A 16,601-nucleotide genomic window follows, 5' to 3' on the forward strand; every position below is an offset into this window, starting at 1 on the left:
GGAAGATGAAATTAGCTGACAAAAGCTCAAAATGATCCAGTTTATCCTACAATTAAAGCCCACAGGTGCTAACATTGTCTTAACTGATGTTCAACACTACCAATTGTGTGTTGTTCAAATTTTTTAAAAAGTACTCAAGGGTGTTTTGAACCTATAAAAGTCTTTTATTATTATTATTATTAAATGTCACAAGTGAAAATGTATGTTTCTGGTAGAATGTCCCATGAAATGAACTGGGAGTTTTTATTATCAGTTGCATGCCTAATAGATATGCCCTTAAAATGTTACATTAAGACTTGCTGAAAACCTTATCTTATGCAAACAGATGACTCTGACTGTAGAGTGTCTCTGCATGTTTTCCGTCTGCCCCCTTTATTTTTAGCAGCAGCTCAGTTAGACCAGACAAGCTGACCCTGACAAGAAGTTCATCGAACTACCGTTAGTCATGTGAGTATATTAGTAACTAACACTTAGGTTGTAATTTGAGTAGCGACAAGCTTCTTTTACTCCATGCGAGATTATTCTAGGCCTACAAGTTTGGTTTCCTTTAATAATTTCATAGATCTATACACTAGATATCGCATACGGACACTGAGCATGCGTCAATAGCGCCGCCACATTTGTACAGTACTCCCTGGACAAATGTCATTCAACTGCACTAGTCAAGACTAAAGCTAATGTGAAGATGCTGGACTTTAGCGCTGTGTATGGGTGTAGCAACGAGCAAACAAAGAAAACAAAGCATAAAGGCTGAACATTTCATAGGTAAGATTTCGTTTTTAGTTTTTGTATGTTATGAACTTTTGTGCTAAACAAGTACAGTATTTCCTCTAGGATTTTTACCAGCTGTGGCAGCAGGTCTTTTACACAAATCTACCAACTATATGACATGATTTTTATGACAAATGGAGAAACGTCGTGAGCGCAGTATTACAAGTTTATCTGTTCGCATTTATGTAATACGAGCATGCGAATCTCTTCGCTTGCATGCCGATTTCCTCTACTCATGCACAAAACTTCTTGCACGCCCACTCAAATATACACTGCTAAAGCGCAGATCTTCATGTGCGCTCGCAAATGAACGCTGCTAAAGTGCGATTTAGTGCATTTATCTAACAAATATGTATCCAACATTTATTAGGTTTGCTAGGAATATTTATGAATTTCTCCAATAGACCTACAGAGTGGCATTAATGCGTGCGGAAGTAAAGTGAAACGGTTATAAACTCCAGTAAGATAAAGTCATTATATGCAGAGCCACAGACCTTTATTTATATATAAAGTATTATTATAGAAACTGATTTCATCATAACTGAAAGCTACGTCGTGTTTGCTGGCCTCTTGCATCACACACCTGTCATGCTGTGTGTGATATACCAACACAATCTCACGGCAATTCGTAACTTTTTGATTTAGTGGCTAATTCGTATGAATTCGTATGATCTAATTCGTACAATTTAGTACGATTTGCTCATCCGCCAATGATGGTTGGGTTTAGGGGTGGGGTTAGGTGCCAGGCCTCCTTTTTAAAAATCGTACAATTTCGTACGACTGAACTCATACGAATTTGTACAAATTAGCCATTAAACTGTCAAAACGTAAAATACTTACGTTTTCTCGTGAGATCAGGCTGGATAGACGCGTGAACATTTCGAGTTTACTCTCTTCATTCGCGCGTCAAATCCGCTTTATTCACACGTCAAATTCACTGAGCAATATATGCAGATTCGCGTCATAGGCGGGGCTTCTGTCTACCCGGTGACTGTAACTTCATTGCTAAATGGCTAACATGGATTTTATTGGGTACATAGCTGTGTTTATGTCAGGGGCATTGCTAGGGTCGAAAGGTTCAAATTTCTTTAGAGGGAGATTTTTTTTTCTGGTTTTCCTCAAAAGAGGTAGATGAGGGCATTGTAGCACTTTAAATGCATGTAATGCCTGTTTCATTCAGAAATTCCATATATGCCTCACAAAAGTAGAACATTTCAGGAAATCCCTAATATGGATGAAGGTATCCAGCAATTTCTGTAGTTGAATGAAAATAAGATCTGACTAAACATAAAAAGGCTTTAACTGATCATTTACACGACTGCGACAATAAATGTTTTATATGTGTTCTTTCAGCCATCTTAGGTACTTTCATAAGAAAGTCGATTTATAATTCGATGCTAACTGACATAGCATGTTACAATAGAATATAGCTATAAAATAATATGCTAGATGCATGAACTCACTGTGATTTAACTATTACAGAAGCAAATGTGACAGGCTACATCACATCTAGATAAATATGTCTAGATATCTGTATCATATCTAGAAAGCTAATACAATTGACGTTTTTCTGACTAATTTGCATGTATTTACATTTATATGATGCACATTTTATTTTCAGTTTAGTTTATTTGTTTACAGGGTCAATGCACAATGATAAACATTACTGTAAAATGTGCCAGAATTAGCTAAGAATGGCTATTTTTCATCTGTAGACCCCTTACAGAATGTTAAGTAACACCTAAAATAGAAGCACAGAATAATAACATAAAATACAATTTGATATATAAAATACAATTCAAAAGTAAAAAACAACAGACTGATGGCAGCAGAAAATTACAAAAGGTGTCAAGAATACAGTACTAATACTGACAATGCTGATTTGTCACTAACCAATTTTTAACAAGAGACTGAAAAGAACAAAAAGTAAGTGATCTTCTAATTGTTGGTGGGATGGAGTATTGATTGCAGTAATTTTATTTCACCAAAACTACACACATTTTATACTTCAGCTCCTCAAAATAATGAATAAGTGATGATTTTGATTTTTTTTTATCAAATAAATGATTTTTTTTAACACCATGTGACAACAGGGCCACTCCCACCTGGTAGAAACAGGTACTGCTAAACAGCTCACGATTTAACAAACAAAAAGGCTGCGTTAAGTGGAGTGCGTGTGATGTATGTGGTAATTTTAAGTACTTAAATAACAATATAAATGTCATACAACATATTTTTATTTAAGTGCAACATATTACAAAATATCAGGGGCTTTTGACAATAAATCAGGGGCTTAAGCCCCCAAATCCCCCCTCACAACACCACTAGTTTATGTGCTTTATGAAGGCTGAAAAACAGCATCGATTCATTTGGAGCAGTGTCTGAGTCCACTAGATCCTTTCAGAGGTGCACCCAGATCTGTGAGTTTATAAACTCCTCCAGAAACTGAACCTGGATGATGGAAGCTTTCAGCAATGCTTCCGACTGAGCTGAGGCCAGTTTGATGAACTGTTGCCCGGTGTTGGCTGGAGGATTCCCCCCCTGGACACCAACAACAGGCGCTACGTCATAAGCATGCCCTTACAAGAGCAAGCTTTTGATTGGTTAACGTAGTGCGAATGTCTGCTGATGTTCAGATTTTCGTACTTGAGTGAAACGCGCGTTGTGTCAATCGCGCAAAACATGCCCCTACAAGAGTAAGCTCCTGATTGGTTCAGATTTTCGTACTTGAGCAATTCGCACGAAACGCGTGTTGTGTCAATCGTGCAAAATGCTCAACGCGCCTCATTTGCGCGTTACGCTCCGCAGGATGTTTCTTCGCGTCATTGCATTCACTTAACATGTAAAACACTCACACTTGACGCTTCTTCCTCGTCTGGTGTGAACACAGCATCAGACAGTCATCATATCACCTTAAATGGTTAAACAGATAATGCACAGCACTACTACGATTACAGAAAAGTTTGCGCTTTTATAATTCACTTACCTTTGAATACGTTTTGGTGCCATTATAACCTACTATTAAAAAACAACATGTCATGTAGCCGTGGCGGGATGAATTTTGGTGTTGCGCCCTGCCATGGAAGAATGAATGTAACGGAAACCGTGAAGTATTGATGATAATACTGTCTCTTACTGCCCTGACCATAAGGCAAAGTAGCACCAACTTGCACTAAATTCTAGGCTTATGCTAGTTTTGTTGAATAAAATCAGCAAACAATGTAAATGAAATATGACGACAAGATGCTGCGATGCCAGAAATTTGTATTTTTGTATTATTGTCGGCTAAGTGAATGAGTCGTTCATAGCAGGGATTCATTCACAAACGGATCATTCCCTCCGTTAGAATTAGAAGTGAAAGCAGGAGAGGGGGTGCGTTTCAAGACACGGATTAGATCAAATTTAACAGGGAGGGAGGATAATACATTTCCATGTATCCAATGGCCATGCGGTCACTTATCCGTCAGTATAGAAAAGTGATTTAAAATGATAATTTTTGTAATTTAAAATATTTGCATACTGACCACCGGGGTACTCCTGATATATATGTGTATATGGCTCTGAATGGCCAATCCTCCACTGTCCTCCATTTCAAAGCAGTGCTACAGGGCACTAAAATGGCGGCTCTATTGACATTTCTTTTAATAGATAACAATAGCATAGGCGATATTTAATGTAAATATCTATGTAATAATGTTAACAGATGCATGAAAAGTATTGTTTAACTGCTTTTTTAAATACGCTATGTATTGTGAAAAGTGCTAGTATTATGCATTTAATCTGTGATTTCACTTTCAGATGTAATTTCTCCAAAGATGTCCGAATCAACAACTCTCTCGATAGTTGGTGGTGGACGAGGTTTACCATTTTCATTTACTGGTGAAGACACTGGTGCCTTTTTAAAGAAGATCTGGGTTTGGGAGGGAGAATGGCAGATCAAGGCTATCAGGGCTTGGCTTTCAGATGATAAAAGTGAAACTTTTGGAGAATCGTCTGGATCATATAAAGAGTTTGTGTTTAAGCCTGGAGAGCGTTTCACCTCACTGTCCCTCTGGGAGAACAAAGAAGGAACACGTCTTGGAGCCATCAAATTCAAGACCAACAAGGGTAGAAAATTTTCTGCAAAAATGACCAAAGTTTCACGCCCAAAAGAAATCCCTATCGATGTTGGCTCTGGGTTTTGTTTAGGCATTGTTGGAAGGTCTGGCGCAGACATTGACAACATGGGATTCATGTTTCTCAATGCGGTTGAGTCAGTAGTTCTCAACAATGTCAGCTATCCCACAGTCAATCAACTGACACCACAGGTGGAAGTAGAAGACCTCAAATCTGCCACTTATAAGAACAGAGGCTATGTCAAACTACAGCAATCAATTGAAACCTCAAAGAAAGTGATCAAAAAATCTGTGTGGTCTATGAGTGAGACTTTTTCTGCAGCATTCAGTATGGAGGTGAAGGCTGGAATTCCAAAGATCTTAGAAGCTTCTACAGGATTCAGTTTCAGTGTGGGAACAGAGGGCACATATAGTCTGGAGCAGACGGAGGAGAGAACAGAAAAACTGACCACCACTTTGGAAGTCCCACCACAGAAGAAGGTGGTTGTGAACATCAGCATTGGCAGAGCTACTTTTGACCTGCCGTACACTGGCACAGTGAAGATCATTTGCAGGAATGGCAGTGTTGTAGAGTATGAAACCAAGGGTCAATATAAAGGCATCACTTACACTAATATTGAAGTAAACACTAAAGATTCTGATCTGTGATATGAGAGTCAAGAAAGATTGTTCATGAACGGTCATTATCTAATTTTAACAAACCAAATTAATTGTAAGGATGGCTGTATCTCTCCATAATATTAAACCCTGAAAACTGTTATGGAACTCCACTCGAGAAAAGACCACGAGAATGGTCAAGCACTAAAACAATAAACTTTCTAATCTCAGAAGAAGATCAGCTAGAAAACCAGTTGTTCAGGTTGTCTCAATCATGCATTCTGAGTCCCCCCCCCCCCCACTTTGCACTAGACTTTACCTTCTCCACCAGAGAAGCTCACTTACATTCCACACAGAATGTTTAAGTTTTTAATATGGTGTATCTTGTGGCTTTATATTCATGTTTGGTGTCATTTTAAATGTCTCTGTGTGATTGGTAAAGTATTCGTAATTTCACTGTAATATTTTACAATCTCCCTTATATCAGTTCATTTGGGTTTTGACTTTGATAAGATCTTTACCAGATGCTCCCCTCCAGGGAAAATGGTCTTCGCATCAACTCATGACCAGGCAAGGGTCTCGGTGAAGCGTTTATTGTCTTGAATTTATGATGATTTGAATATTTAGGTAAAGGGTGCAGAAGTGTCTGTGGGATTCTGTAGGCAGGATACCCCATTGCAGTTTGTGAGTCTCTGAGCTCTGCATCAGGACTTATATGCTGCGATGTATTTCTACATGATCAGGTATTCATCTCTAACTCTTAAATGTATCTTTGAGGAACTGATGTTGTACAATCTTGATTGGCTTATATTGTTTAATTATGTGAATTAAAATGGAAAATCTTTGCCTGACAAATAAATGTAAAATTCTTGTTGAACTCTAATATCTCCTGAAATCATTTAAATCTAGTAGATTGTTTAGGCTGATGTTTCCGCAGCCTAGGACCAGGATTAGTCATACATTCAGGCTCAATGGATGGAGCATGGGCACAGCATTAGAGACCTGTTGATTTCTGACAATCACTGACTTAGTATGATATAATCTAGGGGCTAAATCAAACTTTCTTTAAGTATGAGCAAGCATGGGGCTTATTACTTAAAGGAAATTAGCTTATTTGCTAAGAATCAGAACTGGCGAGGATGTGTCCATGAGCAGATGAAACTGGCCAGCATACTGACTCTAAGCAACTTCGGGTAAACGATGAACCATTAACTGAAAATAAGGATTTATAAGGTTAACCTATCTAAATTAGACCTAATCACAACCTATAAGGTAATCAGCTGGAATTAGATGAATCTAAATTTAAATGATTATAAATTGGAGTCAGACTAAATTCGGAGTTGGAAACAAATTAAAATAAATTAACAAATAAAAATATTTCTTTTCACATGTGCTAAAAGGCTTACACGCATTTAACCTTCACCCATGCTGTTAGTTCCATCATAGGACTTACATAATTGTAGATACCTTTAATGTTTTTGAGCTTTTTTTATACTCTTTTGTGTTTTAAACTGCCCTTTATTCTTTGTTTAAAAGCATTTCATGAGAACTGTATGCTGCCATTTTAATGACAAGAACTTGATTCCTCTGTTTGATGACATGTAACATGAGCTTGAACATGAACTTTCGGATCAAGAAATAATAACTTGACTTCTAGTTGAACATTTGGTATCAGAAATGGCTTATATGAAAGGCAAAGGCCTCTAGATTACACTTATTTTAGCAAAATAAAACATGATCATGTCTTGATTTTGAATTATTTTATTAGGACAGTAAGGTTTGACTCCGCTTAGACAAAAGTCTTGTCACTTAACAGAAATAATGTCCAGTATAGAATATAAAGTCATGGTGCAGTGGAAAAAGAATTAATATTGTGTCTGACTCCATCATGAGCTTGGAGGACTGCATCCATACATCTCTGCAATGACTCAAATCACTGATTAATAAAGTCATCTGGAACGGCAAAGAAAGCGTTCCTGCAGGACTCCCAGAGCTCATCAAGATTCTTTGGATTCATCTTCAATGCCTCCTCCATCTTACCACAGACATGCTCAATAATGTTCATGGTGTTCAATGTTCTGGTGACTGGTCTGGCCAATCCTGGAGCACCTTGACCTTCTTTGCCTTCAGGAACTTTGATGTGGAGGCTGAAGTATGAGAAGGAGCGCTATCCTGCTGAAGAATTTGCTCTCTCCTGTGGTTTGTAATGTAATGGGCAGCACAAATGTCTTGATACCTCAGGCTGTTGATGTTGCCATCCACTCTGCAGATCTCTCGCACACCCCCAAACTGAATGTAACCCCAAACCATGATTTTTCCTTCACCCAACTTGACTGATTTCTGTGAGAATCTTGGCTCCATGCCGGTTCCAGTAGGTCTTTTGCAGTATTTGTGATGATTGGGATGCAGTTCAACAGATGATTCATCAGAAAAATCAACCTGCTACTTTTCCAAATGATCAAGTAGAAGTCAAGTTATTATTTGTTGCTCCTACAACTGCGATCCACAACAAGACTTTTGTCAGGTAGAGTATATATATATATATATATATATATATATATATATATATATTTATTTTTATACTACTTAAACTGTTCTAAATAGGCACTTAACTCTTAAAAAAACATCTTTTTATGGCAATCTGTGTTTTAGGTATATTACAGCAGGAAGTATATTATACAAGAAGCCATAACACAGGTCCTGAATCAGTTACAGGACCTCTGGGTCTCCTAGGTGAAAAATAAAAGATGATGAAGTTAAATTAAGTTATATATAGCTTTCCTCTGGCTTAATCCCTACTATTTTATCTGCTTGTTACAGAGCCCATATTATGGGTTTTTGAAAATGCCCTTCCATGTAGTGTGTAACACAGCTCTAAGTGAAGTGAAATGTCCAGCTAATGCTTAAATCTGTAAGTGTACAGTGTTTAAAACTATTGATTCATCTATAAAAGAGTCGACTCATAGTGCTACAAACGAGTCGTCTTGATAACGCGTCATTAGGTGTTTCGCGATGACGCAGCTACGAAACACAAGTAGTTGCACGCGCAAACCCGGGAGATTTGAAACCTGCGGCCCCGCCCACTAACACAGAAAAAAAGCCCCACACACACACACAAACACACACACACGCACACACAGAGAGACACACACAGACACCAGTGGAATGAAGTCAGGCTGTGCAGATGGATACTATCGACAGCCTACCCAAAGATGAAAGCTCAGCATTATAACATTCTGGAAACTACATGCTTACAAAGAAGACTTCATCGGTTTGTAAAAGGAAGGATCAGTAAAGACTGTCAGAACATGGATCAGTGCATCATGGATCAGTTTCTACCCCCATTTCACCAGTGTAAGTACGTGCGATTAAAACTGTGGCCTCGTTTACTCTATCTTGCAAATTATGTATTTAGTTGTGTTTTGTTACTTGTAACCGCGTGTGCTGTATTAGGTTATCTCTTTATTCTCGTATCGCGTGTAAAGCCACGTTGAAAACGCGACGCGTGCCGCTTTGTTTACGGATCGTCAGCTATTCCTACACACATTCAACGGTCAAGTTTTAAAATATTTCAGCTCAGGTTCAAGGGAGCTGTCTAAATTGCACCCAGCAAGCTGAACTGTCACTCTAGTCTAGGCGAACGGTGAGGGTTGTGTGTGTGTGTTGCGTAGGGCCGGTTCAGCAAGCTGAACTGCCGCTCTGGGTTAAAGACGATCACCTCGCCCTCAACCCGAAAGTGAAAACAAAAGTGACCCGTTAGCAAAGTGAGGACGTGGGGTGTCGCAGATATAACTCAGGACGCGGGTGGTGAGGGAGGTGTCGCGGACGTCTCCCTCTCTATTGGTGCTGTTTGTGTGTGCGTCTGTGTGAAAAGAGCAGGTAGAGGGTGACGTGCTCCTCGCCAGTTCTTGGAGTTTTTGCTCAATAAAATAGTTTGTCGTCTGTTTTGTTTAAGTGCATCGTCTGTATTTACATTCACCCACTGGCAGCCAAAATCCACACCTTACACTATGAAGCGCGTGTGCACTGTGACTACTTTTATATAGTTGATTACCAGCTGGGCATTTCACTCTGTCTCGCGCTGAAAGCTGTCAGTTTCGACCAATCGCAGCAGGCTGTCATCGGTCCAATCAGCGCAGATTAGCTTCGCGCTAAGGACGGGTTTGGGAACAAATGAATCGCTGAACGATTCATATGGGAGTCGCTGGGATAATTAGGTAAAAATAAATGCAGATTATAAGACCATGAAAGTGTTTTTTGACCTTGCATGCATATTAGACTGTTGTTGGAGACGCTTAAAACCTAAATATGACCCTATTTCATGTATAATATGGGCTCTTTAAGTTTCCGAGTCCAAGTCGTTACTCATTTGAATTGAGAAAATATTTGTATATGACCCTTTTGTCATAACACATATTAAAATTAATTTTATATAATATCATAGTGTACACAACAGCTTCTGGACTTGCTGCATCACAGACACAAATATTTGAACAATTTATACTTTTTGGCCATCTGACATTAGGTATGGTTATACACACACACACACACACACACACACACACACACACACACACACACACACACACACACACACACACACACAAAATAAAATCATTATTTTTTATTGACAGAAATAAGTTCTACATCAAGTTGAAGAAAAAAAAAAAAAGCAAAACAAAACATGAATGACCAATACAATCAGTACTTTGCTACTGAATTATTTTAGATATAGAATAACCAGCCTGATCTCACGAGAAAACGTAAGTATTTTAGGTTTTTTTCAGTTTAGTGGCTAATTCGTACGAGTTCAGTCAAACGAAATTTTACAATTTTCAAAAGGAGGCGTGGCACCTAACCCCACCCCTAAACCTAACCGTCATTGGGGGATGAGCAAATTGTACTAAAATGTACGAATTAGATCATACGAATTCATACGAATTAGCCACTAAATCAAAAAGTTACGAATTGCCGTGAGACTGTGTTAAGAAATACATCCTGTTTATTGTTGAAATTTACTACCCTTTAATTTTTTTGTGACTGTTTTTGTAGGGTACATGTAACCATTATGATCATTTTACAAGTCTTAACGTGTAGTAGTGCTCTTATACTTGATCACAACATGAGAGTTCATCCAATTCAGTGTATCTTCATTTATTTTTACATCAGATATCCACACGTGCCAATGTCATCAAAATCTACTCACATATAGCTTGTTCCAGCCTGATGAACTATAACTCCAATATTTCACTTTTACGGTCAAAGCTTGTGCTCTCCAACTCCTGCACTTCACACTAAAACTCACGTGTAACAAAAAACGTGCGTACTATATGAAGCATACTACACATGCGCAGTAGAAAAGTAACTCAAAGTATATGACATGCAAATCTGCAAGAACACAACACAAAAAATTATAAAAATAACCTAGAATAACAAACTATGAAATATGGCTCCTACACACACTACACAAAATTTTTTTCTTTGTTTGTACTGCAACTGATGATCAACAGTACAAATTACAAATTGTGACTGTTGCTTATTAGCTATGAAGGTGAAAAAAACAATGAACATAATCTGTGTGCTGAATAATTTTTTTCTTTTATGCCAGGGGTTGTATTAAGAAAACATTCATGTGTATTTAGATACTACATTAAAGTAAGAAGAAATATTTATTTTATCAGTCTAGATTAAAGTTGATTAGCGCCATCCTTACATTAAGGCCCAATCCCAATTCTACCCCTTAAGGCTGATTTATACTTTTGTGTCAAGCGCACGCGTATGCTATGGTGCAGCCTACGCATGGACGCATAACCCCTCGCCGTGGCCGTCAGCGTCGCTGACGCGCACCTCTCAAAAAATGTAATGCATACGCGTAGCGCAAGCTCTGTGATTGGTCAGCTTGGTAGCGCTGACGAGCGTGGGCGGAGGTGAGAGCTGTGTGAGCGTGATGTAGCGGGTGTTTACAAGTGCTCCAGATAGAGACTGTTTTATGTTTACCTTATGATTAAAGTTGTTGCACTTCCACCGGTTCCCACCTCAAAATGAGCGAATTTGAGCCACTTGTACATTAAGGAAGCATTCAGAAAAGACAAAACACCAGCGAAGGAACTCGACACAGAGAAACAGACACCTACTGCCAGCTAGCTTTTCAGAAGTGTTATTGCAGAACAGAAAAAGCGCGAAGAAGTATAAATGCACAGCTACGCGCGTTAAATGCAGCGTGAGTCACGCAGATCACTTGACGCAGAAGTAGAAACCAGGCCCTTCCCCTTACCACTACCCCTCATTTTGCACATTCACGTGAAGGGGTAGAAGTGTCCCAATTCTCTTTAGCTTGAAGGCGTAGGGCTAAGGGGAAGGAGAAGATACCACTTTGAACCCCTTCTGATTTTTCAGGACTACACTCAAAACCAAGGGGTAAGAAATTTCCCAGAATACACCCACCACAATGGCAGTATTGCTAAACTCAAAAGTAAGGAGATACACAAATTTTTTGTCAATATTACAAATTTTTACAAACAAGCACATGTTTAATATATTCATAACCGCGTTCGTGTTTTACCGCCATGCTTTGAAAAGAAAATGCTAAAATAAAAACCGCTAAATTTCTCTATCTAGAGAGGGTTGTAGTGATGTCCTATTTCTTAGGGGTAAATTTCGAAGCCCTTCCCCTTCATACTCTGTTTCAAGGTCCAAGGGGAAGGCGTACAAAAATAGAATTGGGATTGGGCCTAAATCATGCAAGGACAGACTCAGAATTATTTGTATCAATGAAAAACACCATGAAATATTGGTGTACTCAATGGTATTGAAAGCAAACCAAATCACAAACATATTTCGCTTTCCGTTTGGTGTAGCAGACATTCCACATATAGATGTTGATCTTAATACAGACTTACTTCTTCGCAGTTACACGAGTGGATGGATGCATTTGCAGGTTTGTATCAGCTAATTCAGATTGTGAGTAAATATGGCCAACAACGTTATTATTCATATTGTACATAATTTATCTCGTTCCAATAGCCTGTTATAACACAGTTACCAAATAACAAATTGTCACCTATTTAGCTACATCTCCCATTTCACCTTTTGACCACTAAAAACTGAAGAATTTACCACTGGAGTACTCACGCTTCCTGTCTGTTAACAGTAATTCCTGCAACAAGAAAGCTATTAAAACATGTGCTTTATTTAATATTCTGCATTAATTTGTTTTGTTTTTGTCATGTGCCCTCGTTTTCTTTTTCTCTCTCTTTGTATTTCTTTGCTTTAGCTATATTATATTTATTTTATATTTGTTACATTTCTCTTGTTGCAAAAAAGTTATATTTGTATTGATTGTACTATACTTCTATCAGTTTTGTATTTGTATTTGTTGTAATGGACTGTTGTTATTGCAATAAAAAAAAAAAAACAGTAATTCCCGCCTTCTTTGATCTGACTGGTCGTTCAGTTATTTTGAAATTGAGCGTGTTACATTATTGCATTGTTCAAGAACATTGCTCTATTACCAAAATACAGCTATTATTATACACAATTATTTTATGACCTTGTTGCGACCAGGTCTTTTTATTTTCATTTATAAGAGCACATTAAGCTAAATTTATGAACTGACTACTTGAATCAATTGCTTTAATCTTCAAATCATGTAGACTTGCCTGTTAAGTGCCTAATAAGTAAACATATTTCAGTAATAAAATGTAGGTAGTCTTCGTGTTGATGGATGTCATTTTTTTGTCATCTGACAACAGGAGTTAAGATATTTGTCTTGGTGTTTTTTTTTTTCTTTGGACATTTCTAAGCATTGATTTTCATTTTGTGATTTCATTTATTTCTCAAAATGTGTACTTTTATTCCAAGTATATCAGAAATTATTTTTGTTAAACAATCTCAATATATAGACGTGCATCTAAATGAATTAGACTGTAATTGAGAAGTTGATTTCACTAATTCAAATCAAAAAGTGAAACTTATATCTATATTATAGATTTATTCCACACAGATTGATATTGTCAAGTGTTTATTTCTTTTAATTTTGATGATTGTCTCACAGCTAATGAAACCCTAAAATTCAGTATTTCAATAAATCTGAATATTACCCGTGGCCAATAAAATCACTTTTTGAATTGAATTAGTGAAATTAATAAAATTTATTGAGATAAAGCTGTTTATACAGTGCTTCCCACGCATAGACTTTACTTAGGCAGGCCACCCAGGTATATTAACAGCCGCCCAAGTATATTTACTGACACATTTTTCTTTTTACTATTATTATCGTCCTTTTACACTTTTTTTTTTTTTTTGTATCCGCCCAATATAAACAAACAACCGCGATCGATTATGTAGTGGGAAATCTTCTCTCCTTCACCCGTTTCATACTGCTTGTTCTTTGTGCCAAGATCTGTCAACCCTCCCACAGACAGCCTCACATGCTCTGCAGACCCAGAGAGACCTTTTTGCATCTGGCTGGGGTTTCTATATCCTCTAAAATGTCCGAAATTTGCTTTTACTTTCATTTCTAAGCTGTCGTTAAGTTTATGCGCACAGCCGCTAGAGCAACAGAGACCTTAAATTTTTTATTTTTTTTTTATCTAAGTGACCCAGAAAAACTTTTATAAATACAAAATTACATCTAAATTGGCTGCAGAATATTTGTACACCATTAGAAATGGCTTATCAACTATTTTTTTGCCTTATTTAAATAATCTACACGTTTTGTTCTTGTAATTATTATAATTTTTAGAGATATTATCTGTTTTTATTCCATTTTCAGTCATTTATTTATCATTTGCTGTTTTTATTTTATTAATTTGATGATGTTAATATATTACATAACATTACATATATTACATATGTAAAATGCTTTGTCAATACTGTATAAAACATCATGCCAATAAAGCAACCTGAACTTGAATGGGATGGAGAGAAGTGGATTTTACCTGTCAGTGTGTGCATATGGCTCCTGAATAGCATAAATATTTGTTTCAACAGTCTTTTTTTTTACTTTAACCCATTGAAAAGAAAAGGTTTAAAACAGATAATAATAAAAATAGTGTTAAAAATCAAACTATGTTTTGTTTGTCGCATATAGTTAACTATTTATGTGCCGTGGATAAAAGGTGCGTTTCAATCCGGCCACCACCGCAAGTATTTCAAACCTGTGGGAAGCACTTATATCAGCCCATTTACTCCTTTGTTGAACAACACCATTTAAAAAAAACACCATTTCATTTACACACAGTTCATTTTAAATTCAATTATTTTATTATTGTTATTAATGTTTCATTGAACATTTACGTTTACTTACATGAAGTAAATCACATAATCTGGTACGGGTTACAAAACTACTATAAAGCTATTTGACCATTCTGAAACAGAATCAGAAAAGTTTATTTTAAAAAGACAAGGCTGAGTATACATTTCCTTTTTTCTAAATTATTAAACAAAGACTCATTCAAAACTAGTCAGAGGAATGAGAGCACAGAAAAAACCTAATCAAAGGTAAATAAGCTAAATCATTGCTGGTTAACCCAGTAGCCAGAAAAGAACAATCCATCTTGACATTACAGATCTTTTTCAACTGTATTCACTTTGATATCAGTGTAAGTGACGCCTTTGTATTGGCCCTTGGTTTCATACTGTAACACACTGCCGTTCTTGCAAGTGATCTTCACTGTGCCAGTGTACGGCAGGTCAAAACTGGCTCTGCCAATGGTGATGTGAACATCCACCTTCTTCTTTGGCGGGACTTCCACTGTGGTGGTCAGAGTTTCATTTTTCTCATCTGTCTGCTCCAGACTATAGGTGCTTTCAACTCCAAAGCTGACACTGAATCCTGTAGAAACGTCTACAACTTCTGGAATCCCAGCCTTCACCTCCACGCTGAATGTTGATGAAAAGCTCTTAGTCATAGACCATGAAGATCTTTTGATCACTTTCTTTGAGGTTTCAACTTTTTGCTCTTGCTTAACAGAGGTTTTGTTTTCAAAATTGATCGACTTGATCTCTTCCGTGGCCACTTTTGGGATCAGCTGGTTGATGGTGGGATAGTTGACATTGGTGAGAACTGTTGACTGAACTGCATTGAGAAACATGAACCCCATGCAGTCAATGTCTGAACCACCTCTTCCAACAATGCCAAGACAATAACCAGAGCCGACATCCATGGGATATTCTGTTTTTAAACCCCAACTTGTCATATATGCAAAAAATTCTCCACCCTTATTGGTCTTGAATTTGATGGCTCCAAGACGTGTTCCTGCTCCGTTCCCCCAGAGGGACAGTGAGGTGAAACACTCTCCAGGTGAAAACACATACTCTTGATGTGATCCAGATGGTTCTCCAAAGGTTTCATCTCTACCATCTGAAAGCCAAGCCCTGACAGCCTTGATCTGCCATCCTCCCACCCAAACCCAGATCTTCTCTAAACTGGCACCATTGTTTTCACCAGTAAATGAAAATGAAGAACCTCCTTGGCCACCAATTTTCTGTAGCATTGTTGGGTAGCCCATCTCTGATGAATTTAGGTCTGAAAAATGACATCACAAAATTAGTATTAGAATTTTGATATATGTTTCATTTATATACATTTACTCAAGAAGATTTTAATAAGCATAAACAACAATTTTACTTGTTCCACATTTGACAGTAATTTGCATTAAATTTACTTGCCAACCAAAGGTTCCATAATTTAAACTATATTGCATAATCTTGTATTAACCTAATGCAAAGTTTCAAGATATTTGTTAGCTATTTAAAATACACTTTAGATCCCCATCACAGGAATTATACTTACATGAATGACTGTAGTCTGATCAGCTTCTTCACAAGAGCAGCTTGTCGAGCTGGACAAGTGAATGATGTTTGATTGAGCTCCTGCTTAAATAGACCTGGAAACACACCCCTAAACTATGCGTCAGTAATCTATGCTAAAAATCGTTGACCTTTTGACAGGTGATTAATGACTACTCCAGAATCTTGTTTCTGAGAAAATGTATGAAGTATGAGGAAAGCATGAATAAAGCTTTCAAAATAATCATGAAACAAGCTTTTCAACAAACTAAGCTGTCTAACAAAATTGGCTTGGTCGTTGTAACTAAGGCCCTATTCACACCAGGT

At 37.4% G+C, this 16,601-nt stretch overlaps 2 protein-coding genes across 3 annotated transcripts; one reads left to right on the plus strand and one right to left on the minus strand.

Annotated features, from left to right (window-relative positions):
* Window positions 1-405: 405 nt before the first annotated feature.
* zgc:172143 (Natterin-like protein-like) lies at window positions 406-5,932 on the plus strand. Of its 2 annotated transcripts, none has more exons than XM_056462664.1 (2): window positions 406-447; window positions 4,570-5,932. In XM_056462664.1, exon 2 carries the CDS (start codon window positions 4,587-4,589, stop codon window positions 5,532-5,534), a length of 948 nt encoding a protein of 315 aa, XP_056318639.1. In that variant the 5' UTR covers window positions 406-447; window positions 4,570-4,586; the 3' UTR covers window positions 5,535-5,932. The 2 variants fall into 2 exon arrangements, with proteins under 2 accessions (XP_056318639.1, XP_056318638.1); XM_056462663.1 differs by lacking the exon at window positions 406-447 and adding an exon at window positions 497-765.
* An 8,875-nt stretch (window positions 5,933-14,807) lies between these two features.
* Window positions 14,808-16,328, minus strand: LOC130232691 (aerolysin-like protein). Its single transcript, XM_056462665.1, has 2 exons — window positions 16,279-16,328; window positions 14,808-16,011 (listed from the first exon to the last, which is right to left on the minus strand). Exon 2 carries the CDS (start codon window positions 15,992-15,994, stop codon window positions 15,047-15,049), a length of 948 nt encoding a protein of 315 aa, XP_056318640.1. The 5' UTR covers window positions 15,995-16,011; window positions 16,279-16,328; the 3' UTR covers window positions 14,808-15,046.
* Between the last annotated feature and the right edge of the window lie 273 nt (window positions 16,329-16,601).

This window comes from Danio aesculapii, chromosome 7, assembly GCF_903798145.1.
Source record: "Danio aesculapii chromosome 7, fDanAes4.1, whole genome shotgun sequence".
NCBI classification, from domain to species: Eukaryota; Metazoa; Chordata; class Actinopteri; order Cypriniformes; family Danionidae; genus Danio; species Danio aesculapii.

Excerpts from the sequence above, each read along its gene's own strand:
- zgc:172143 (XM_056462663.1), top strand. The coding sequence starts at position 708 with ATGGGTGTAGCAACGAGCAAACAAAGAAAACAAAGCATAAAGGCTGAA. Across the intron at positions 766-4,569 it reads AAAGGCTGAACATTTCATAG|ATGTAATTTCTCCAAAGATG; the intron begins GTAAGATTTCGT and ends TTTCACTTTCAG.
- LOC130232691 (XM_056462665.1), bottom strand. The coding sequence starts at position 15,994 with ATGGGCTACCCAACAATGCTACAGAAAATTGGTGGCCAAGGAGGTTCT.